Here is a 25,641-nt window from a genome sequence, read left to right as displayed (position 1 = left end):
TTTTTTAGTAGCTGTATACACACCTACCTGTCATTTGGTACGCGCGAAGCTCTCGTCCTTTGCAACTGCGCAATCCATTTTTCACGACGAACCGGGTCTCTTGGAAACTTATGAAGGGTAAATCCATCCTCCCGTGTGTTCGGGCAATATCCACCAATGCAACGGGCCGGCATTTTGGCTACCTTCCCGCAGGTAAAACTAATAGAAAGAAACGAGTCCGCTTGAGCGCGCTACTGCCTCCGACGTCACTTCCTGCTTCTTGTTGAAAAAAATCCCTCGAGAGGATTCTCATGGCGGGAGTTACAAAAAGCCATGCATGTTAAAATCATGTTTTGTGGTGGAAAAAAAACATATGGTCCATACCGGCTGCGGTTTTTTCATTAATAACATACTAAAAATCATCCATTTCATGACACTTGACCTTTAGCAATATGAGAAGCTGTCCTGAGAGAAGGGGAGGGGGGGAGGCGGGTTCGTTTGGGAACGATTTTGAGAACAAAACAAAGAAAGGAGGAAGTCAACACATCTTACCTATCCAAAAAGCACAATGTGAACCGATGCCAACAAAGGCAGGAAAGTAAAGAATGAAAAGTGGGGGGGGGGGGAACCCACTGTAGGAACGGGTCTCAAGCCTGGTCTTTTCCCTGCCCGATATAGAGCCTGGGTGCCGGCTGGAACTGGAGGGGGGCAGCCAGGAAACTGTGCTTCATAGGATAACATTGTTGTATGAAAGCCGTCTGGGAGACATTTCCCTTTGTGGGCCGAGCTATTTACAACCAGCATGGGTGGCATTTGCTTTTCTTGCATAATGCGCCGTCGCCCCGAGAGCATCTGGGGAAGAACACCGCACCTTTCTGTGCACGCCGCGTCATTGAAGTCGGCGGGCCGACGCGCACCCGCGCGCACGCTTTCGCAGTTGTTGAATGACAGGTATAAAATATCGGCATTACACGCACACAGGATGCAGGCACGGCTGCGAGCGCCGCCGCCACCGCCGACAGCCTCGACGGTTGACATAGTAAATCAATCCTGATGGGAGGGCGGGTAGCACGGAGGCCAAGGAGGGGGGCGGGGGGGTTGGGGCAAATTGTGTGTGTGTGTGTGTGTGGGGTGGGGGTGTCGGCGGGACTCAGCCGGGCCTCTGTCAGACACGCTCAGCCACTCGGCCGGCCAGAGAGAGGGGGACTGTCGACGGGTGGGAGAACGCTCGCCGGGAAGCGCTCACACGGAGATTGAGTTACCACGGAATTAGATCGGGGCTGTGGGAAACGCCACCTCCTAAACACACTCGCGCACTCACCGCCGCGCGCACACACAAACACGCGCAGACGCAGCGGCGCACACTCGGGCCGCGCTCTTTGCGCTCTATAAAGGGTCACCAAGGGAAACCTGAGGGGAGATGGAGGAAGGCAGCTGGGCACACGCCAGTTTCAAACAAACGCTCGCTTATACCTCTTAGCTTCCTCGCCCGGCGCGGACCAGAGCGTTTCCACCAAACCGAAGCCGCTTGGCTTCTTGGGGTGCGGTGATGGGGGGGGGGGGTGAAAAACAGAATAGATTATCGCATAAGTCAAGTGGAGATGGGGAAAATGTTTGGATGCGGTGAGGTGAAATGTCAAGGATGGTGCGGGGAAAAACCAAATTACGTTTAATGGGCCAAAGGAATGCCGGCGCTAATGTGAAGGACCTTGACAGTCAGGTGTGAGGAGAGTGGTTTGTGTCTTGCATAATGGATACCACATGACCCCCGGTGTCCACTGGAGCCTGATAGTGCTTCGGCGCTGTAATAGCATCCAAAACAATACTGAAGTCATCCCAAATATACTCAAATTCCCCCCCAAACCCCATCTGGAAAAGTCAGCGACGGGACTGTTGATGGTTTCGACCGGGTTAAGGGCAAGGAGAGGCCAGACACTAATGGAGCTGAACCCGTCCCATTACCGGCTGACTTTTTTTTAGGGTGCCGCTGGGTTGTTTGAGGCTTTGTTTGCGTGCACAAAAGTATCGGGACACCTGGAAGTTGAAATGGAAGGTGGAAAAAATGGTTCGCACGTTGCTGCTGCAGTGCAGCTTCGATTCTCTCTGGGGAGAGGTCGGAGCGGGTTTGAAGGGAGGGAGGTTGTTGGGCCGCCCGGTGAAGGTTGATGTCCGTTCTGCTCCACCTTGGAGCATTTTTGGATTTTTTTTTTGTTAATTCGAAACTAGCTCCATATTGGCTCAACCTAGCATTGGGAGATCAAGGGATTGGTTGGAACGTCGGACAAAAGCGGCTGGGAAATATTGCACTTTAATAGTGCCCCAATACTGAACTATACTATTTTTTGCAAGATTGTCATTTCCAAATGTACATTATTGCAATCTTCTTTTCCTTTCGACTTGTCCCGCAAGCCGTCAGACTCCGCGAACCATCCGGGGCCGCCGGCCCGCAGCTCCGAAGGGGGGGTGGGGTGGCGGCTTTGTTTACACACTTATGTCGCGCGTAGGCCTCCGAGTAGTCCGACTCGGCGTCATTCCGCCCGAAGAACCATCCGAATATTCAACATTAATTAATTACAGCCACAGGTTCAAATCTGTATGGTAGTAATTCCTCCGTCTTCCCGATCAACCGACTCTGCTATTTTTTCATCAGATGAGGATAAATCCGAGAAATCAGCGCTGGGCATAAATGGTGTACGATGTAATCCAGCATTTGGAACGGCACGTAACGCGTCACATACGCCCGCGTAGATCATGTGACTCACGAAAATGGCAGCCCCCCTGAAAATTCGTCATTGTCAATAAAGATCTTCTCAAAACACTATTAAAATGAAAGAGGATTTAATATGACATTGTCAAAATCGAGTACATATTACATGACCTATTGGATACATTGTTAATGCAAACTAGCGGATTTCCCCTTTAAAGGATATGGGGATGAAAGAGATTCGAACCACGATGGCTCTCACTCCAGTAGTTGAAGGTTGAGTCCACTTGCGCAATTTTCCTCTAAGTCCTCACGGCCCTCGTTGTACAAGTTGTGTCGGTAATACAAGTTATGTAGTTCCTCACGTTTGATGTTTCTGCAACAGCAACGGTTTGATCACAAAGGCATCTTGTTGTTAGCCAGCTAAACTAAGGTAGTCTGGGAAGAAGCAAGTTTAAATTGACGTTTCCACTTGCCCAACTTCCTATAAGTACTCACCGTCCTCCTTGTATACGATACGCCGGTTTTGCAGGTCGTGTAGGTACTTCCGTTTGATGTTTTCCTCCTCAGAAAACACTTGATTACAGACGCGTCTTGTTGATAGCAAGCTAGGCTAGGCTATATCAAGCAGCTTCAACGCGAACGATACGGCTCCAATTTGGGTACTAAGATTACACAGATGATGATTTTAGTCCACTGAAGTCGTCACCAGGGGCGTCCCACGTCGAGTATTCGCAACATTCGGTCCAAATTCAGCAGGATTTATTTGTTGTACGATCGGGCTGGCCGGAGCCTCCTCATTTAGCTGTCGCCAGTTCGGGAACCGGAAGCAGAGGCGTTAGTGAGTCAAAAAAAGAACAACAGCAAAGAAGTTAGATGCAGCTCACCGGTGAGTCCTGGTATTTTTTTTTTTTTTTAAGTGAAAAAATAATTAAACTTGTTTTTAGAACAGGTCTACGGAGTACTTGTGAGGTCATTGGCGTGTTTACCTTGTGCTCATGGGCACTATGTTGCTGAATCAAGAGGCATCACCTCCATCCAGGTTCTAGTTCACCTTCCTCATTTGCAGTCCAATGTGCTTTTATCAATCATGTTGGGACGGAAAAAGGCCTTCGTTCGGTACTACATAGTCACGCGTACTTTAGATTGGTGTGAGAAAATGCATAAAAACTGCAGATAGTCATGTTTTTTTTTTTTTTTTTTTTGTGAAAGTGTGTGCTGACAGGAGCGTGATGGTGTGAAAGTTCACCACAGCACCGCTCGCTACTACATCAGCGGGTCGAATGATAGCCTGCGCGTCGTATCTGTCACCGCCGCAACCCGGCTGACATTTTGCCGGCCGGCCGTCCGGCCCGCAGTTGCTCCCTCTCGTCTGCACTTGTCTGGAAAACAACTGACCTGATGGACGGAGCAGGGAAACAGCTGCTCTTCTCCGGGCTACTGCAATGGAAGACAGCAGGAGGGTCATCGCACCACCCCCGCCCCCCGCCCCTCTTTGGCACCTCCCCCACCACCACCCCAGTGATGGCCTTACCAGACATGTCAGTGCAGGATTAAGCGCTTACATTGTCTATGTCTTTCATCGCAACAGACGGGGAAAGGGAATTTGACTTTTCAATAATAGCGGCAGTATTTGATAGACCTGTCCGCATTCTGCTTTGTTTTTTTTTTTTGTCGCATATCTATTTTCTATATTATGGACATGAACATTAAACAATGAATATTCCCGCATCGGAGGGATTGAGAGGCAATTGTAAATTTGAGTTCATCATTAGGGCAAAGAGGGCGGCACGACGGATGAGTGAGAAGCACGTCGGCCTCGCGGTTTTGAGGTCTCGGGGCCTCTTGGGGTTCTCGTTTTTGCTTCGGATGGAACCCATAATATTTAACGACACCGACGTTTAAAGCAATGGGCCGATGACGAAATTCACAAAGACGCTCGAGAGAGGCAAGGCGAGTTTATTTGTCGGGTGAAATTTGTAAACGAGGCAATTCTAGCTGTTTTACAGCTATGGGCAGATGAGTTAATTCCATAAATCTTGAAAAAAAAAATCCTAAATTAAATCAATTAAAAGTGAGACGTGGAGAAAAATACTTTCAGATATCAGCTAGAGCACAGGTGTCAAACAGAAGGTCTGGGGCCCCGATCCGGCCCGCCACATGAGTTTGTGTGGCCCGCAAAGGCAAATCTAGAGTTTGCATTTCCATGATTCGCGGAAAATTCTGTACCAAAATTTCAAATTGTCATATATCATAAATGATCAAGTTGATATATTAACAAGCATTTTTGTTACCAAACGTGAATAGTTGAAAAACACGTTACCCTTGATTTCTGATTTGGATTCTGGTTCATAAATTGATTATGTAAACACGGTGGGACGATTAAAGATTTTTATTGTTTCACAGTCAAAACGCCCCTCTGAGGGAAATCCAAACAACAATGTGACCCATGAGAAAAATGAGTTTGACACCCCTGATCTAGAGGCAGGGAGAAGAAAACAATATTAACGCATTCATGGGCAGGGTGGCAATTTTTTGCCTTATTGAGATCAAATTCTCCTAATAGGCCAGCATCAAGGAAATAACACTTCTTTTTTGTTTATGGTTAAATTATATGATAACTTGAGGCAGCCATGTTGGGTCAGGAAGGAAAGGGAAATAACTCCCTACTCACTTTGACCGACGTGTTATCTTCTCCTGAAACCAAATTATGGCATCAGATTAAAACACTTCAATATTTTTGATATACTGAAGAATATAATGCGTGAAAATCATGACGTCCCAAAAATGGGACGCTGCCCACGAATGGGTTTTAAACATTAGCCAACATGACAATCATTATTTTTTAAGACCATAATTTACGCCAGTACAAAATAAAAAGCCCTTTTCACTATAAAAATACTTTGTGAAATTCCACATTTTGGGTGTAACCTCTTTCGTGAGTCGACAACCCCGATCGAAATGATTACGACAAGCACGTAAGCATCGAAGGAGCGCTTTTTTCAAGTCCATTTTCAGAAAATCGTAGTTTCGTGCTTGAGGCGCAATGACCTCGGTTCCGAAAAGTCGACTTCATGGAAGACGATGCTATTCAGAACCTCACCAAAATCCCACAGATGCTCCCGTGAAGGTGTTTCAGGACCAGTTGAATGAATGAGAACGAGCCAATTGAATTGCGGGGTGTGGGCGACCTGCCGCTGAGACGCAAAGGGCAAAAAACCTGAAAGTCATTCTCACCGAAATGTAATTAGTTCTACATTTGTACATGTGCCACGCCGCTTTCATGGGAACCGCCTGTATAGTTTTTGCATAATCCTGCTAACTAATTAAGACACAAGCACTGGCCTGCGTGGGCGTAATTAGCGCATCATCTGCGTATCTGGATGCCAGATTAGCTCCACCGAGGCACTTCTGTGTTTACCAGCCCTTAAATGAGCTTTGTTCTTATTTAAATAGTTTTGTTCTTTCAAATTGGGAGGTTGGTCTTTGTTGTTTCTCCTCCTCTTTTTTTCTCAGTGACAACATTTGGCGATAACGTTCTTTCCATTCAGCAGCTTTGCCGTAATTTCCGGCCTATAAGACGCAACGTTTTTTTCACACGCTTCCAACCCTGCGGTTTATGCGGCGATGCGGCTAATTTGTGCATTTTTTCCAACGGCCGCAACGGGGCACTCGAGCGGAAAAGGTAAGAGTGAGAGCGGCGGAATACATGTGTCGAGGAAGAGACTTTTGCCGGTGCGACCCTGTTAGCGCTCGCGTGTTACTGCGGTCTGTCAGTGATTTTTACGGGTATGTTTTATTTAACTGGCCCTGTTGGCGTAGCGCTATCAATAGCGCGGCGCTGCTAGCGTTAGCATTAACACAGTGGAGCTAGCGTTAAACTCTGTGTGCCGTCTTTCTCAGTAAATATCTTGTGTTTGTGGGTTTCAATGTGGGCACTTGCGGTTTTTACACACCTGCGGCGCATGTACTGTATGTACCAAATGATATTTCCTTTACAAATGTACTGGGTGAGGCTTATAAGCAGGTGCGCTCTGAAGGTCGTGAATTACGTTAATGATCATGTATGTTTTTTTGTTTGGATTTTTTTTATGACAGTATGTCCTTAATTCATTCATTATCGTGCTGACAAAAGTAGTCTCGTCTATCCATGTTGGAATTTCTTTGGAACATTGTGGCCCACATGCGTGAAACTAAGGTGCCGCATGACGCAAATCAGGTCAACACCTCGGCGTTACCTACATATACACTTTTATGTCTAAACATTAACTCAGCGTGTATCGGTTACACCTTAGAACACAGACGGGGAAAGCTACTGTGTTTTTTATAGCGTGCCCTTTGACCCCGGCAGATTAGCAGGGGTCAAAGTGTTTTCGCCTTCCGTAGACCACCCGTGTCCCCGAGCGGCGTCGAATGACTGACACGCTTTCATAGACGGGACGGCGTACACAAGTCGCCGTGTATGTTTGTTCGTGTCGCTCATAAGCAAAAGCTCCGTTCGCACTCGCGCGAAGCCCGAGCCTCTAAAAACATTTCTCCTCCTCGTTCCCAGCCCCGGCGTGCCGGCGCGCTCTGATTTGTGGATGAATGATTCCCTGGGAAGCTCAGTGGAGTTGACCTGTTTGCCGGTTTCCTAGGAGAGCCCGGCAACGCCGCCTCACACTAATGTCGGGCCTCCCGACCCATTCGGAGCTGTGGCGGAATCGCACAGCTGACCGCAAACAATGAACAACACACTCTGCTAATAGGCCGTGTGTCCTGCGCAACAGTAAAAGAGGGCTGCCGCTGACGCAAACACCCCCCCCCCCCCCAACCGACCCCCGCCCCACCCAACTCTCAGCAGGCGGACGAGGGCTTCACGCCAGGAGGAACTGTCACTGGGAACCTCAGTCTTTCCGCAGGGAATATCATGAGCATGATTAATTCATTTAACAGCAGCCGAGCTGTCTCATATTTTTGATGATCTCATTTAGTTGCGTGAGAAGAGTCAAAAATAGTGGGAACGGCAGCTCTCACTAGGATGCGCTCCAGTTTTAGACCGCTGCAAATAGTTACCACAATAATATCTAAATTGTTTCATTAACACTTGGTTGTCAGCGTAATTATTTGGGGATGCATGTGATTTTTCGACTCTTTGTGGCTTTTCCATGAAAACTAACACAAAACATTTTCCCGTACTCTTCACAGAGTTCCTTTTTTTGTGTTTTTATTCTTCTAAAAATGGATATGCCCCTTTTGATTTTGTTACAATACACCAGAGGGATCTGTGATCTGTTGTGCCAGAATGTGGCAGCCATTTTGCATTCACACAATAGCAGACATTAAAAAATATACAGTACAACGTCCTCAAAGTCCCCACGGTTGTCATTGTAGTTGTAGTTTTGGGACTTGTGGTCTAATGTAGGCTTCGCTAGCGTTAGCTCCTTGCTAACAATTTTAGACCACTGCGAATATTTGCCACAATCATATCTAAATTGTTAAATTAATACTTGGTTGTCAAAATGTACTGTACTCTTCATAGAGTTTCTTTTTTGTTTGTTTTTTAATTCTTTTAATAACGGTTATGCACCTTTTTATTTTGTTGCAATACACCAGAGGGATCTGTGATCTATTGTGGCAGCTATTTTGCATTCACACAATAGCAGATATGAAAAAATTGAAAGTTCAACATCCTCTAAGTCTCCACGGTCCTCGTTGTTTTCTGACTTGTGGTCTAATGTAGGCTTCGCTAGCGTTAGCTCATCGCTAGGGGTTAGCTCGTAGCTAACCTTAGCACTTTGCTAGCATTAGCTCGTCGTTGGTTATTTAATTACACTCCCAATGGTCGGTAGGTGACTTTGTTGTCTTCCTCGTTGTGGACAAGCCGAAAGGAAAAGAAGGAGCGTAATATCTAGTTTGAAGGGCTTCTTCTCCGTTGTCGTCTTCTTCTTTTCTGTTTTGTACCGTTGTCTCTGCAGAAGTTTAGCAGTGGGCCGCCACTATTTATGTACTATGTAGTTTGTGGGTTCAATCAAAAAATGTGGTGCAAAACTAAAGTCGCTTTCATTGTTTACGATTTTTCCTATTCACATTTTACGAATGTCAGAGATATACTAATATAAAACCAAGATGTCAATTCTGATTCATGTCATGTTAATTGAATAAAAATGCTTTTCAAAAGCATTTGCCAACTTTTTATCCGTAGTGTAAATAATTGAAAAAGAAAGAAAGAAAAGGGTAATTATCTCCAACTGCATTTCGCTCAAATGTCATTGGTTGAAATTTGGTGAGTCATTCTCCCACGTGACCGCGGGGGCCCGCCCCTTCGAGAAGCACGTGAGCGCAGTTAAAGTGACGCAGAGTGGCGTCGCTGTCACTTGTCCTCCGGCTCGGCGCTCGCTCCTCTTTTTCCTCCTCTTTTCTTTTCGTTTCTTTTTCTTTTCTTTCTCCCGTGACGACGACGTCATGAAGCGAAGCAGCAACTACAGCTCGTCCGAGAGCGACCTGGACGACAACATCGAAGTGGAGAAGGACAGCGGCGACGAAAATGGATACGTGCAGTAAGTTGCTCTTGTTCAACTTTTTTTTTTTTTTTTGGGGGGGGGGCGATTTACATTTTTTTTTTAATATATGTATATATGTAAATGTTATGACGTTATGTCATTTTCGTTCCAGTCCGGCGGATTCTCACGGCTCAATGTCACCGTCCACGACCACCACTCAAGTTCAAGCCAGAAAACGACGCAGAGGAGTGAGTCCTCCCTCCCGTTAAAAAAATAATAAAAATATTAATCAGAACGCTAAATTCTATTCTTTTTTTTTTTTAATTCTAGATAATTGAGAAAAGAAGACGTGACCGCATCAACAATAGCCTGTCAGAGCTTCGAAGATTGGTGCCGAGTGCTTTTGAGAAGCAGGTAAAAAAAAAAAAAATTAAATTGAAAAAAAAAAAAGTAATCAACAGTCTTGATTTAGTTTAAAAGCAAATTGGCGCACCTGTTCAACGCAATCTAACAAAAAGTCACCATAACAATAAACATGTGTACGATTTGGGATGTTCCGGATTTGTATGCTTTATATATTTGTGAAAACGATCAAATGAAAAGCAGCATACGCCAGTTTTGGATCGTCGTAAATCGAGGACCTCCTTGAACGTTGTTGATGTGAGTTCAAGTGCTCATGCTGCGTTTCTACCCAAATTGTATTTTTTTTTTGTTTGTTTTGTTTGTTTGTTAAATATATGAACATCTATAAATTGTAATTCTAAATGCATTATTTTGGGAATCTAATATACATTTTTTGAAAGTATGTTACTTGCTTTATGATCAATGGCAAATTTTACTTTCTCTTTTTCTTGGGGCTCACCTCTTTTTGTGCAATCGTTCACAACGTAATATAAACATTGTTTAAAAATTCACTTTTCATTTTATGTTATGTTTTAGCCCGTACTGGTTGTATGTGCACATTTTTAATGTTATTTGTGAGGCGGCCACGAATGTAAATGAGCAGTGTGTGGCCCCCACCCCCTACCCCACCCCCCCCAAAATAAATAAATAACTAAACTGGGATCATTTTTGGACCCGAAGAATAATTAACATGGGAAACGCTAATGCAACGTCTTTTTTTTTTTTTTTAAATCTTTCTTGGGCACGCAGGGCTCAGCAAAATTGGAAAAGGCAGAAATACTGCAAATGACTGTGGACCATTTGAAGATGTTGCATGCATCCGGAGGCAAAGGTAATTATCATTTCTGTCACATGATACCACGGAGATTTCTTTGTACCATCCAGACACACATGAAATAAATGAACGTTGGTGACAAAGTGAGACCTTGTACAAAAAATATACTTTCTTATAGTTGTATCAATTTCTGAAAACACGTTTAAATTTTAACATTAATACACGCTTATTAAAGTAATTCTCTGAATAAGATGCAACACGTGTTTGTCACTCGCAGTTGAAGTTTATGAACACGTTTTATTAACACACAACACACGCGACAATTAAATGTGGTTGACCACAGGTGTCAAACTCAAGGCCCGGGGGCCACATCCGGCCCGCCACACGATTTTATGTGGCCGCGAAGCCAAATCTAGAGTGTCAATTTCCACGATTCTCGTAAAAATCTGTACCGAAATTTCAAGTTGTCATATATCATAAATGAGAAAGTTGAGGTATTACAAGCACAAAACACATTACCCTTGAGTTCTGATTCGAAAACTAGTTCATAAATATGATGAGATGATTCAATATTTTTGTTCCACAGTCATAACTGCCCTCTGAGGGGAAACCGGAACAACAATGTGGCCCGTGAGAAAAATGAGTTTGACACCCGTGCAATATTCAACCGAACCACATGCTGTTATTTCATCTAACTGACGTCCGCTAGTTTAATGCTAACGAATAATGTGAAATGCCATAGATGGGCGAAAAAAGTGGGGGAGCTTTGATGTGTGGTTCTCAAACAAAGCTAACTATACAAAGTACCACCTCAAAAGATACTTAACTTTATAAGTGCCAACATAATGCATCCATCCATTTTGCAAGCCGCTTATCCTCACAAGGGTCGTGGGAGTGCCTTTAGCCGATCCCAGCTCACTTTGCAGTCAGGGTGCAGGGCATTAAAATACGGTAGCATAGCGGGTGTAGGTGTTGATGGGGGAAAAACGTGGCGGTGGCTTTGTTTCTCTTGTTTTTCACAGTATTTTAAGCCTCTGTAACATGCGCAGTTTAAATTTGAACTCCACACATATATATATATATATATATATATAGAGAGAGAGAGAGAAAATAAAATAGTCTTTAAATTATTTGATTAAAAATGTATGTCACAAAATTTCAAAAATAAATGACACCCAAAATATTCACAAATGAACACTTAAACACTCAACGTCTAAAAGTCAAATGGAACTTAACGGTGCTTTGGCTATGATTATTTCGTCTACCACTAGAGGGAGCACTCGCACCACCAGCGGTACTCAAAGCACAGCTTGAGAATCAATAGTTTTCACGTTTTTTTTTTTTTTTAAATAAACCTCCGAGCCACTCCCACTCTGATACCCCAAAACCTTATTTCATAGCAGTTCTTTTCATCCATACATCCATTTTCTTAGCCGCTTATCCTCACAAGGGGAGTGGTGGAGACAACAACCGCACAAATAACAGTTACAATCAGACAAAGACACCCAGGGGCAATTTAGAGTGTCGAGTTAATGTTGCATGTTTTTGGGGATGTGGGAGTGCCCGGAGAAAACCCAGGCAGAACATGCAAACTCCACACAGGCGGGGCCGGCATTGAACCCGGGTCCTCAGAACTGTGAGGCCAACGCTTTCCCAGCCGGCAGCTCCTTTCAGTAGAACCTCATTGTGAGGTGGTCTTGTTCGGCTCCAGTTATTATTACGATGATGAGTCATTTTTGGTGGCAGGTTACTTTGAGGCGCACGCCCTGGCGAAGGATTACCGCAGCCTGGGCTTCAGGGAGTGCCTGGCCGAGACGGCTCGCTACCTGAGCATCGTGGAGGGCCGGGACGGGGCGGACCCCCTGCGCGCGCGCCTGGTGTCCCACCTGAGCAACTACGCGTCTCAGAGGGAGGTGCAGGCCGGACTGGAGCACTTGGCCTGGGGCTCGGCCTACGGCGGCGCCCCCCTCCCCCACCCCCTCCTCCTGCAGCCCCCCCAGGGCAGGACGCCGGCATCTCGAGGAAACAGCCGCCCGCCCTCCGCGTCGCCCCCCGAGACCTCGGCGACGTCCAGACTCCTCCCTCCGACGGAGTCCCTCAGGGCGGCCCCCGGCGGCTCGTTGGCCCTCGGCGTGCCCGCGTCGAAACTCTCGCCGCCCCTCCTGTCTTCCCTCTCCTCGCTGTCGGCCTTCCCCCTCTCGTTCGGCGCTTTCCCACTTGTGTCCCCGGCGGCCCTCGGGGCGGTCGGGGCCCCCTCCGCCCTCTCCAAGCCTTACAGGCCGTGGGGCACGGAGATCGGGGCCTTTTGAAGGCAACAACTGGACCGAGGTGGGGGCAACAGCTGAGCTGGGCTACAAACCGCATGCCCATCTGTTTTCCTAGACTATACTAGACAGGTGAACGCAAGGAACTCGCCTTATTTTATTGTTTGAAGAATGTTAGTGCCGATGGACGCTACTTCCTATTTGTGTAGAAGAAGAAGAAGAAGAACACGTGACCTCCGGGGCGATTTTTGTATTTTCTGAATTCAAAATGAAAACTAATTTAGCTAACAGGCGCTCTGCAGGTTGAGGGCCGATACACATCGGCGGACTCGATACTGAAACCCTTTTTTTTTTTTTTTAAAGCTGTCGGAGAACCACCTCGTGTACGTATGTATTTAATATAGAGTGAAATAATTCGGGCGGCTTGTTTCTATCAGGACTATTTGTATCTGTAATATTTTTGTATCAATAAATCGGAATCGTCTTTATTGGGTAATTGTGTGACGAGCACAAAGATAAGTGACAAATAGATAAGTGTACCAACAATGCAAATTGAATGTGCAAATAGTTTGGGCTATTTTTTATTTTTTTTAATGTTTTTTAATGTTCTTTATACACCCCACAGAACAGAAGACACCTAATACATGTTTTTCTACCCAATTATCTAAAATGATTTTTTTTTTTTTTTTTTTTTTTTTTTTTTTTTTTTTTTACTGAGGCAATAATCCCATCTTTTGTTTGGCAATTTCACGGGTATTCGTTTACATTTTTATGGTTGTAGAATCTTCATTTCGAAGCACACTATTATAATCTTTAATAAGATCAACAACAAAAAAGACCATTTATGAATTTTTGCCACAACTGCAATAATAATGTTAAATGTGTGTCTCTTGCAGCAGGGATGGGAAAATTTTGAAAAGTTACTCAATTTGAAATTTCCAAACATTTTAAGAATATATTTAAAAAAAATAATCCATGCAATTTTATTCTGAATTAAATGAATTGTGTTAAATTAACTAGTGACTTCATTCAAACGTTAACGTATAATTTTTTTTCTACTTACATTGTCATTGCTACAATGAGTCAGTAAATGAATTATATTCATCAATTATTATTATTATCCTATTCTATTATTATAATAATTATTATTGATTATTCATGATAATTAATTACATGAGATCAATTAATTTTTGTTCACTAATCTTATGGGGAAAAAAATCTGCTTTAGTACAACAGGACTCAAAAAATCTAAGTGGTCCAAATGCGGCCCGCGGGCCATACGGTGCCCGTCCGTGTCCTATACGGGATCCGAAATAAGCGCGATCGTCTTTGCAAAGTGGAATCGTTGACGCAGCTCAAGTCTGCGGGTGTACCTTAAGAAGTGTCCCGTGAGCGTCTGCAGGTGCCCCCCACCCACCCCAAAAAAAATCCCATAAAAGCTAATAAGGCGCCGTTTATGGACCGCAGCCGCCGTCGCTGCGCTGCGTGCCGGCCACGTAACCGAATCCAAGAGTATTGTTACGCTTTTGAATGGCCAGGAAATCATTAAGAGCCACAGGAAATCCTTTACAATGTTGCCCTGACCTCACCGTCTTGGGTTGGTCCAAAGCGGAGACAATAGTGTGAACAGGATGCGGACATTGGAGGAAAGCGCTCGCCACCAAAGGCGAACGCACGCACGCACGCACACCAGCTGGGCCTCCGAAGCCGAAGGGAGATTTTTACCTCATGTGAAAAAAGAAGAAAACTAAATTCTGAGCAACCAAATCGTTCAGGAGGGGGTTTAGTCAACTAAAAATTTGACTGAAACATGCATACTTATTATTTTTTGGAGGGGCAGGGGTCTAATTTAGGTGAGGTTCAGCCCCACTAAACTGGGTCTAGTGATGTCACTGCTCCTAGCCAATCACAGAGCACGTATAAGAATTTTTTTTTTTTTTTCAAATCCCTGATACTGATCAAATTTAGCCCCTTTTACCCATTTTTCCACCCTGGGCCACTTTCATGTTCAGCTTTACAGATGCCATGTAAACATTGCAGGCAGTCAGGTAGCAAAGTGAGAGTTATTGCCATCTAGTGGCATCACCTGGTATTCCGTTTCGGTACAGGGTTGATTTCAGTGACGTATAATAAAAACTAGACTGCGCGCATAACTCTTTCACGTGGTAATTCGGTTTCAACTTCCGGTCAGGGCAAAACATTGCTCTGTGGTACGATTTCACGTGAAAGTTGACGTCCTTTGATATTCTTACAATTGTTGTAAATGCGACTGGCTTCGTGTGTGTGCGTGAGAAATCACACAAGTTCTGTCGCAATGAACATTTATTTAAGTACGAGGACATGTAAATCGCCGGTAAAAACATAGAATAACACCTCGGAGAGGTGAGACAAACAATAATCTGCAATTGTACATTGCGAAACATAATATTGGAATACGTTAGGTTTATCTTTTTTTGTGTGTCAATAAATTTAATTCTTGTTGGGCTGTTAGCTGGCAAAACCGTGCAGGCGTTCGCAAAGAAGCAACTTTTCACCGGTAAGTGTGTTTCTGTTTAACCTTCGTAATTAATTATTATATTATGTCAATGTATGTTTTAAACCTTGCTGGGCATGCTGCAAATGTTTAGGTTTGGATTATGTACATGTTTCTAGGGATCCAAAACATCCCAAATATGTAGATATATCGCATCGTTTTCCATAACAATATGTGTATTGTTTTCCATGCTTTTTGGCCTGACCGGAAGTCAGAGCCTGTTGACCATGACGGAACCAATGTTGGACGGAAAGTGTAAAGTCTATTTTTTATTCTGCGTAATATTTGTTTTAGTGGATGAGGAATTGGTTGGGGGTGGGGGGTATTAAAACACAGCTCATCACTTGACAAAATATCATATTTATTTTGAAATGTTCATTTTTATTTAGGAAGAAATGCTCAACAAAAAGGAGCACTACCAGCCAATCACCAAAAAGTATCTTTCTGGGAAATTGTCAATAAAGACCAAATCCTGCTCGGTCTTCGCTCCAATGCCCCTTTTATACCCTTGAAACTGCTCTTTTCTTTTCTTGGTTTTGATGTTATTTGCCAAGTTGAACTTTTGCCCTCATCCGAGAGGCAATTTTGAAGGCTCGAGAGTCGTTCATAATTTTCGAGAAAAATCTTTGACTGCCTCCTGCTGGTGACGCTCAGGACTGGATTTTTATGCAATATCCAAACTTGAGGGATGATCAAATTTGGATCCTTGGAGGTCCAATGAAAACATAACTTGGCGTTCCACAAAATCATTTGTAATGATGATTTATGAGTCGTATCAGTAAAAAAAAAAAAGTATTTGGAAATAATGGAAACTAATTTAATCTCCAAAAGGTGGGCGCTGGTTTGGGAACCACTGTTAACACTTTGATTGAATATAGGACGTTTTTTTTTTCTTTTTTATGGATTTAAATAACAATTTCAATAAAATGCATTGCGCAAAAAGGTTTATTACCATAATAAAGGTTTTGAAATAACAGCTAAAGTCACATGTAAATGTATTGAACTTGAGTATAACGGAACTGAACTTTGGGAGTGATTTTTTTTTTTTTTTTTTTTTCCTACCACAAGAGGAAGCTCGAGTGCCACACTTTGAAAAGCACTGCGGGAGGAGTTTTTTACATTTATTTCAATTAAAAAATAATGTTTTTTATTCTTGTAATTTAAATTATTTTATTTATTATACTTTACGTTCAATATATATTATGTACAACTTTTTTGTTAAAGCTGCATTCTTTTTAAAATGCTGGAGAAATGAAGTTGTCACTTTTCTAGTGACTCCCTTTCCTTCATACATTTCTAGCTCCGGACGATGGTTATAAATTTAAATATTTCAAGAAGTACTAAACCCAACCGACAAAATTTAGAAAGAAATTTAGAAATCGTTGAAATAACAAATTGCTATTTAGGGGTACATTTTACAGTCGATTAGTCGGTGTTAAGATTATAATAATCTCCCGGGGGGAATTCACCAGAATTCCAAAAACGGTTAAAAAAATCATGAATTAAAAAGTGACGCTAAATATTTAATTCAAGCGTATGCTAGCACAGGAAAGCATTCATAAAATAGAATCATAATATCTGATGTGGGCAGCACAGTGGCTCAGCTGGAAAAGCGCCACACAATTCTGAGTTCCCGGGTTCGAGCCCGGCCCCGCCTGTGAGGAGTTTGCATGTCCTTCCCGTGCCTGCGTGGGTTTTTCTCCGGGTGAGCACTCCGGTTTCCTCCCACATCCCAAAAACATGCAACATTAATTGGACACTCTGATTGGTTGTTTGTTTTCTATGTGCCTTGCGATTGGCTGTACCCCGCCTCCTACCCGTTGACATCTGGGATAGGCTTTGGCACTCCCTGCGACCCTCGTGAGTATAAGCGGCAAAGACAATAGATGGATGGATATATTCGGCAGTCGACGCACTCTCCGTCGTCTCCCAGCTCAGAAAATCACGAGATGCTTCATGGCATGTTCACGGAACCCCAAATCTTTATTAAGCAAAGCTTTCACAGAGAAATTCATGAAGGCGTGGGGGGGTCGGGAAGGGGGGGGGAACACAAGCAACAGAGGACGCAGGCAAATATCAGCGGTGCTGTAGATTAAAAAGAGACTCTATCATTGGCTGTGCTGAATGTATAAGATAGCATCCCGCATCCTAAATCTCGTGTTTGCGTTCCTATTTTCTCTTGCAGCCAAGCAAGCACACACTTTGCTTTCTCTTTTTTTTTTTTTTTTTTTTTTTTTACCCCCGTTCACGTGATCAGCGACGTCGAGGTCAGAAGACATTCTCCGAGTTTGGATGCATGGTACCGCAACGTCGGAAACATTCCGGTGGAGGACTCGTAAATCTCGTTCGCTGCCATTGACGGCTATTGAAGTCAAATCGCCGTGTCGACTGGCAGTGAATGAGGTTTTTTTTTTTTTTTTTTTAAGGGATTTGGCTTTGGGAATGTGCGTGTATATAAACAGTTGCCATCATTTTTTTTGTGTGGGGGGGGGCTCGGGGGCGAAAAACATTCTTAATCATTATAAACCACCAATCAACCATCGGGCTCATTGCAAAGGGGACGTTTTTGTACTGTTATACATTCGAAGCGTGCGTGAGGAAGATACAAGCTGGCTTGTGTTCGTTTTCGTTTTGTTTTGTCTACTCTATTACCGCAGGTACACCTCACAGCCGTCACATTCTCCACATAGACACAAAAAAAAAACATCATCCTCCACCTCATCATCATCACCGTCGCCGTCTGGGATACGATGCAAACGTCAGTCGACATCCAACTCACAATTCACAAGCGTGGAGGCATCCAAAAATAACAACAACCGAAACAAAAACAACCAAAACAAATTGTACAGTGCAGTACATGGAAATCAATCAATAGATAGATAGATAGATAGATAGATAGATAGATAGATAGATAGATAGATAGATAGATAGATAGATAGATAGATAGATAGATAGATAGATAGATAGATAGATAGACAAAAGTAATATTTACAAAAGAAGACAGATCCCTCTCTAAAATCAAGAAATCCTTGCAGCTCTCAAAGATGAGTGACATCGATGTTGGTCATCATTGGTAATATTGAAGTGTTGTGATGTAGTGGTGGGGTCGTCCTCCTCTTCCTCATCCTCCTCATCCTCCTCCTCCTCTTCCTCTTACTCCTCCTCCTCCTCCTCCTCCTCTACCTGTCAGGCACTCCATCTTTGCATGTCTGTTGCTCCGGAGACGGTCGGAGCAGGGTGAGGAAGGGGGAGGGGGGGGGTTGGGGGGGAGTACGGATGGATGGAGGGATGGATAGACGGACGGATGGCGTGACGGATGATGGAAGTCGGGACTTTTGTGTGGCGTTCATGCTGTCAGCTCTTCCCTCATCTCTTTGTTTCTGCGCACCAACGCCGCGTGTCTCTCCTAAGATAGAGCAAAAAAAAAAAAAAAAAAAAACACACATCTTAGCAGAGACCACTACAGCAAATGACCATCAGATGGTGCCATTGCTTTCCCTTTTGCATTTAATACAGAGCTGTGGCTCAAGGATTCTGTTTACATTGACACGTGAAATGGCACGAAATTTGATTTCAACTGCAAAAATGAATGCGTATGTATTAAATTAGTTGATTTAATTTTCCGTGTAAATGTTTGCTATTTTTCATTGGCCCTTTTGGTAGTGAGTCCTACAAACTCTGCCTAGCAACAAGTAAAAATGTCGCTTTACATTGGTTGTTCTGGTATACGTTTAGATTTCTATTTCAAAAATTTCACCATGGATCATAAATCGCATCCATCCATCCATCCATTTTCTTTGCCGCTTATCCTCATGAGGGTTGCGGGGAGCGCTGGAGCCTATCCCAGCTGTCAGTGGGCAGGAGGCGGGGTACACCCTGAATTGGTTGCCAACCAATCGCAGGGCACATGGAGACAAACAGCCACACTCACACCTATGGGCAATTTAGAATGTCCAATTAATGTTGCATGTTTTGGGGATGTGGGAGGCGGGGCCGGGATTGAACCCGAGACCTTAGAACTTTGAGGCCAACGCTTTCCAGCTGAGTCACCGTGCCGCCCAAACCATAACTTGAAAAAAAAAAAAAGATTACATCTGGTCATCATCAAACAGAGCAAGACACTTTCAGTTCTTTAGATTAGCCAATATTTTGTAAATAAATAGATAAAACAAGTGAGGTATTTCCAGTAGGAGATATTACATATAGATCATATAAATGAGTGCATGTATATATAAAACCACACGCTGCTGCTCTCATTTTGGTCAGTTTCTTAGCCTGACGTTGTAACTAGCCGTTTATTTTTGGGGGGGCGGGGGGCATCCTCTTTTGTGCTGCGACCACCCACTTTGCTGCTCTCGAGCCGAAATTAGTTAATTCTGAACGCAGGCGTATTCCCAGTTAGAAGAGGCTGCGCACACTTTTGCAACCACATTCATTATACCATTATTATACCCATATTATAAATCCTATTAATAGGAGAAAAGGATTTGAAAGATTGATCTCAGTCTCTCTTTTTTCATGTACATCACAAAACCTGGGGCGGCACGGTGACTCAACTGCTAAAGCGTTGGCCTCACAGTTCTGAGGTCGCAGGTTCGATCCCGGACTCGCCTGTGTGCCATTTGCATGTTCTCCCCGTGTTTGCATGGGTTTCCTCCGGGCGCTCCGGTTTCCTCCCACATCCCAAAAACATGCAACAGTAATTGGACCCTCGAAATTGCTCCTAGGTGTGATTGTGAGTGTGGCTGTTTGTCTTGATGTGTCCTGCAATTGGCTGGCGACCAGTTCAGGGTGTATGTACCCCGCCTCCAGCCCACTGACAGGTGGGATAGGCTCCGGCACTCCCCGTGACCCTCGTGAGGATAAGCGGCGAAGATAATGGATGGATGAACAAAAACCTGATGTCCAAACAGGGAGGGGTGTGTAGACTTTTTATGGCAACTGTAGTTGTTTGTTCAGTGTCATATGCCACTGTAACTATTTCTCATGACTTTTGCCGATAAAAATATGACATCCAGAGTTTTGTAACTTGAATTTGTAACCCCAACCCTGGTAGGACAGTAGTTGGGTATCATAAATTAAGCCCCCCCCCCCCCCAAAAAAAAAAAAAAATGTCGCAGGGATATTTTAGGAAAGAGCGACGAGCGTGACGCCGTCACCTTCTCGTGGAGGCGCTCCAGCATGGCCGCCAGGTGGGCGTCTCGGTTCTCCTTGATCTGCTCCATCTTCATCTGGAGCTTCTCCTCGGCCATCTTGCTGAAGTTGTTGTTCTCCTCCAGGGCCTTGAACAGCACGTCCCTCTCGTGCTCCCGCTTTTCGGCCAAAGCCCGCAGCACCTGAGTTTCTTGGTACTTAAAAAAAAAAAAAAAAAAAACAATAATTATAATAATAGTAGTAATAATAATAATATAAAATGAAATCATCGCCTGTGGATCATTCAAAGCGGGGCGTCACCTTTCGCCGCTCTTCGGCCGCCTCCAGTTTCTTCTCGATGTCGTCCAGGGAGATGTCCCTCTTGGGGGGGGACGCCAGGTTGTGGACCACGTCCGACACCGGGGACAGCGGCTTCAGAATCACCTCGAAGGCCTGGCCGGAGGCTCGCTTGTTGATGGGCTTCACCTCGATGTCTGCTGCCAAAGTGAACTTCGCTTAGTCCCAGTTGGTGGGGACAAAAAACATCGGGACCACCCCCCCCCCTCACCTTCAAACTCGTTGAGGACCTTCTTGCGGGTCTCCGGGTAGAAGCAGGAGCAGATGAGCGAGAGGACGGAGAGCTCCTTCATCTTCTCCTTGTACGCTGCAAGGGGGGAACGTCGGACACTTCGTCATCCGTTCTGAGTCGGCGTTAACAGTAAAATGTCGCCCCCCCCCCCCGAACGCATCCAGTAAAAATCAATAACAGCCTCGTTAATAATTCATCATCACCGAATGCTGTTCTTTTAAGTAGGGGAGGGGGTTAAGCAAGCGTTTCGCTTTACCGTGACGGCATAACGGAAGCGCGCGTGATGGACATTAGCGTGTTGTGCGAGGTTACCGGAATAATCCAGTTCCGAATGTCCAGATCTGAATATTATTTATGAACAACAACTGATGTATCTTTGTAATCTATCGGCGTCATCGCCGTATAGTGACAGGCGGAGTCATTTCCATGTTCTTCCACTAGATGGCGGAAGAGAAAGGTTTGATTCATTTTCGTGACGTTCACATTTGATGGCGTAAGCTAGCATCGTAAATTTCTTTCGGCTTGTCCCTTTCGGGGTCGCCGCAGCGTGTAATCTCAGATGAACGCACATATATGTTTGCATGTGATTTTATATACTTGTTGTAAAATATGTATCTTGGCTGAATCCATGTTGGGGAAACCTTGCTGGTAAACCCGATTCTGATTCCGGGTTCACTTGGGCTAATCCCCACTTGGATTTTTTCTAAAATGGCTTCTCCACAGGAGTTCCTGTTCAATACGCGATCCTGTTCTGTGAAACTGGTTTCTCCGACCAAGAGGACAAGACCATGTAAGTTTCAAAGTGCCGCGTACAAAATATGGACCGGTTTCTGGTACTGTATACGCTGCCTTTAGCCCCAAGTCAGCCGGGCCGGGCTTCAGATATCCGTGACCCTGAGCAAGCTACGATGGATGGATTGTAAACCAGCGTGGTACTCGGGGCCCGGATTCTAATCTTAAGTAGTTCCCTGACAGCAGTTTCCCGCACATCGCTTGTACCGGATCTCATTAGATCCCGAAACCGCCTCGCAGTGGAGCGATGACTGCTATTTCATTTCGTGCGTCGTGCGCGCTCTAATCTGACGGGCCCGCTGTCCGTCTTCACCTGCAGGTTCTGCTAGCTCGGTTGCGATGAGGCTGCCAAAACCACCGCAGCCCCCCCCCCCCCCCCCATCTCCGCAGGGCGGGCTGGCCAGACGTCATTTCTGCACGTGGCTCCCGTTTCGGTATTTTCAGCTTGTTTTCCATTCCTTACATCGACTTCAGTCACTGAAGTCAGAGGAACGGTGGGTGAACCCGCCTGGCCCGAGAGAGGATCGGATCGGGCTCGCCCACATATGCTCATAATGCTCATAAACGTTGGCTCGATGGCCGCATCATATTTTCCCTTCGATGTGCTACGATCGGCGGCACGGTGACTCAGCTGGTAAAGCGTTGGTCTCACAGTTCCGAGGATCCGGATTCGATCCCGGCCCCGCCTGTGTGGAGTTTGCATGTTCTCCCCCGTGGCTGCGTGGGTTTTCTCCGGGTGGGCATTCCCGTTTCCTCCCACATCCCAAAAACACGCAACATTAATTGGACTCTCTAAATTGCCCCTTGGTGTGATTGTGAGTGCAGCTATTGTCTGTCTCCATGTGCCCTGCGATTGGCTGGCAACCATTTCAGGGTGTCAGTAATTCCCACAACCCTTGTGAGGATAAGCAGCTAAGAAAATGGATGGATTTGCTCTGAGATCCTGAAGAACTGACAAAAACTGAAATGGCCCCTGAGAGGAAAACGTGACATAATAGACCATCCTAAACAATCATGTTGTGACATATGTCCCTTGAGCAAGGCACCTAAGATATCGTCCACAATTCAGGTGTGTCAAACTCATTTTTGTCTCGGGCCACATTGTCGTTCCGCTTTCCCTCAGAGGGCCGTTATGACTGAAACCATAAAAATAGTTTATGGCCTCATCATAGTGACACGTGAAATTTATTAATTACTTTCGGAATCAGAAATCAAGGGGTAATGGGTTGGGTGACGTAAAAAAACGCTTGCAATACCTCAACGTTGCGACTTATGATATGACCATTTAAAATTTTGGTACTGATTCGAACAAAAATCACTGAAGTTGACACGTATGATTTGCCTTTGCAGGCCACATAAAATCACGAGGCCCCTGGGGCCAGATCTGGTCCACATTCTGACTACATCATTAAAATTCTATATTTTTGATTGACTACCATGTATTTATTCAGTTATCAAGCTAAATGAGCTCATGTTATATTTAAAAAAAAGACAACTGTGCAAACAAACATTGCAAACCCATCAAAGCGGATGATTATTACGCGTTTACCGCTAATTAAATCATATTTTATTGACATGGCGAGGGCGTGTACAAAAAACAAAAGCTAAACTCGTTTTGAAATAAAAACCGTTCAAGATGTGGAATTCATTTGGGAGTCAACATTTCCAAGAGTTGAACATTCCTGCTACATGTTCAACTGAGAAGCAAAAAACGGAAGCAGAACAAAGGGTGATGCATCATTATAGAGATGCTTAGGGGTAGGGGGCTTTTTTTTTTTTGGGTGTGGGGGGGCGTATTTGCATCGAATAGAGTTGATTAATGGTTACAGTTTTGTTTTTTTTGTTTTTGTTTTGTTTTTTTAAAGAAAGGATAGGCTGGAGGTGTTGAGGTTGGTAGCCTAGCAGTGGGGGGGGGGGGGTGGAAGTGATGACGCCCTCTCAGGCCTTAGTGGTGGGCAGCATCAGCATCTTGGGTGGGGTCCGTCTGCATTATGCTGCATGTCGGGGCCCGCGGAGTGATGGAGCGCGAGCGGCTCGGGGGAAAACTCGTCAAAATGCAATCTTGGCAACATATTACACGTTAATAAGCGGAGACGAAGGCGTTATGACATATTCCGTCGAGGGCGCGGATGGAAAAAAGGCCCGGTTGCTGCGAGCGCGGAGCGGATGATCATCGTAGAATATCATCGTCGAAGATAGAAATGCGTGAAAATATCACCGCATCCTTCGCATATGATTGCAAAATGTTTTGGGGTTTTTTCCTCCATATTGCGCACAATTACCAGCCGGCGGACGGCACACTTCCCGGGCCCAAACGTGAGATCCACAGAAATAAAAGGAGCGTCATATCATAATCAATAGACAAGGCAGATATTTGTTTTGCATTTTACCTGTAATGAAAGGGAGGAAAACACATTTTAATAAAGGCTTACCGCTCGCTGTTTTGGCCATGGCTGCGGAGGTTTCGCGAGGAGAGGGCGCCTTTCTGCTGCTTGCGTGCTGCCGTGTTGCGTTCAGGTTGAACGTCGACGAGACTGCCGAACAAGCCAGGCACTGAGTCGGGGGGGCGGAACGGGGTGGCGGCGAGGGGGCGGGCACATGTCCTTTGCTGACACCCCGCACGGTGCACCCGTTGAACTTATGGATGACGGCGGAGAAATAATTGCTGAAATCGACAACACCACAAAATAAATAAATTCATTCCTAAATGAGCAAATAAATAAATGTATTAATTAATATTGGCAACACCCCTGAGAATGTTACAATAAATTCTATATATCAATGCAACAAAGTCACCGCCCAATGTAGCTAATGCGAGCTGTGACAAAAATTCAGCTTTTAAAATGATAATGACTCGTGCGATTTTAATATCCATCCATTTTCTTAGCCGTTTATCCTCACAAGGGCCACGGGGGAGTGCTGGAGCCTATCCCAGCTGTCAGTGGGCAGGAGGCGAGGTACACCCTGAACTGGTCGCCGGCCAATCGCAGGGCACATTGAGACAAACACTCGCACTCGCAATCACACCTAGGGGCAATTTAGTGTGCCCAATCAATTTCCATTTTCATTTTCTTAGCCACTTATCCTCACAAATGTCCCAGGGGGTGCTGCAGCCTATCCCAGCTGTCAACGGGCAGGAGGCGGGGTACACACTGAACTGGTCGCCGGCCAATCGCAGGGCACATAGAGACAAACAACCGCACTCACAATCGCACCGAGGGGCAATTTATGGTGTCCATTTAACGTTGCATGTTTTTGGGATGTGGGAGGAAAAACCAGAGTGCCCGGAGGAAACCCACGCAGGCACGGGGAGAACATGCAAACCCCACACAGGCGGGGTCCAGGATTGAACCCGGGACCTCAGAACTGTGAGGTCAATGCTTTCCAGCTGCACATTTTAATATCATATTTGGTTATAAGTGATTATAAAGGCAGGAAAATCGGGCGGAGGGGGGGCACGACACTACTTTTTACTCTGTTCCACTGGGTGTCTTGTGCTCCATTGCTCATAAATGGTCTTTCAAACATAAATGTGTGACCTCCTTTCCAAAATTTGGGATTATTTCACCCTTAAGAAGCATCGGTTAGAAAGTTCAACTGGTTGAAGATGTGCAACTGCACACCTGCAGCAAAACAAACGTTAGCTAATTGAATGCAACCTACCATTATACATGACAGGTGGTTTGGATAGAGGGAGGATGGAAGCAGCTCATTTTTACTGATGTTGACTTATTGTGCGCTTTTGTTTTTCGTCCATTTTCAGGCTCATTAAAGAGAAGCAAAATCTTTTTGGAACCTCTTACCGCATTGACCCAGTTGATGTAATCAAACGGCTGACGATGATACACGATGTGCCACATTTCAAATCAAATTGCTAAAACGCAAAGAGTCCGCTTTATTGAAATGATTACAATCCAATACAAACAAAGCGATGTGAGAGTAAAAGCGGCGGCGCAAAAATGATCAAAATCGCCGGAAAATCTGCATC

The 25,641-nt window shown here is 44.9% G+C and overlaps 2 protein-coding genes and 1 long non-coding RNA gene across 4 annotated transcripts; 2 read left to right on the top strand and 1 right to left on the bottom strand.

Annotated features, from left to right (window-relative positions):
- Positions 1–5,320: 5,320 nt before the first annotated feature.
- Positions 5,321–12,959, top strand: LOC133501477 (hairy/enhancer-of-split related with YRPW motif protein 1-like). The gene is made up of 5 exons (XM_061821276.1): positions 5,321–9,222; positions 9,338–9,413; positions 9,496–9,579; positions 10,318–10,399; positions 12,089–12,959. The coding sequence occupies exons 1-5, from the start codon at positions 9,128–9,130 to the stop codon at positions 12,649–12,651; spliced, it is 900 nt and encodes a 299-aa protein (XP_061677260.1). The 5' UTR covers positions 5,321–9,127; the 3' UTR covers positions 12,652–12,959.
- A 1,762-nt stretch (positions 12,960–14,721) lies between these two features.
- Positions 14,722–25,548, top strand: LOC133501310 (uncharacterized). The gene is made up of 4 exons (XR_009795153.1): positions 14,722–14,988; positions 15,098–15,142; positions 21,585–21,651; positions 25,417–25,548. It is a non-coding gene; the product is annotated as an uncharacterized LOC133501310 (long non-coding RNA).
- Positions 16,986–25,429, bottom strand: stmn2a (stathmin 2a). 2 transcript variants are annotated; one of them, XM_061820974.1, is made up of 5 exons: positions 24,086–25,429; positions 20,841–20,936; positions 20,594–20,769; positions 20,299–20,490; positions 16,986–18,545 (listed from the first exon to the last, which is right to left on the bottom strand). In XM_061820974.1, exons 1-5 carry the CDS (start codon positions 24,102–24,104, stop codon positions 18,486–18,488), a joined length of 543 nt encoding a protein of 180 aa, XP_061676958.1. In that variant the 5' UTR covers positions 24,105–25,429; the 3' UTR covers positions 16,986–18,485. The 2 variants fall into 2 exon arrangements, with proteins under 2 accessions (XP_061676958.1, XP_061676959.1); XM_061820975.1 differs by having other exon boundaries at positions 16,987–18,545; positions 20,594–20,766.
- Positions 25,549–25,641: the final 93 nt, after the last annotated feature.

Source organism: Syngnathoides biaculeatus, chromosome 5, assembly GCF_019802595.1.
Source record: "Syngnathoides biaculeatus isolate LvHL_M chromosome 5, ASM1980259v1, whole genome shotgun sequence".
In the NCBI taxonomy this organism is placed as follows: domain Eukaryota; kingdom Metazoa; phylum Chordata; class Actinopteri; order Syngnathiformes; family Syngnathidae; genus Syngnathoides; species Syngnathoides biaculeatus.
This window is presented reverse-complemented; position numbering and strand designations above follow the sequence as displayed.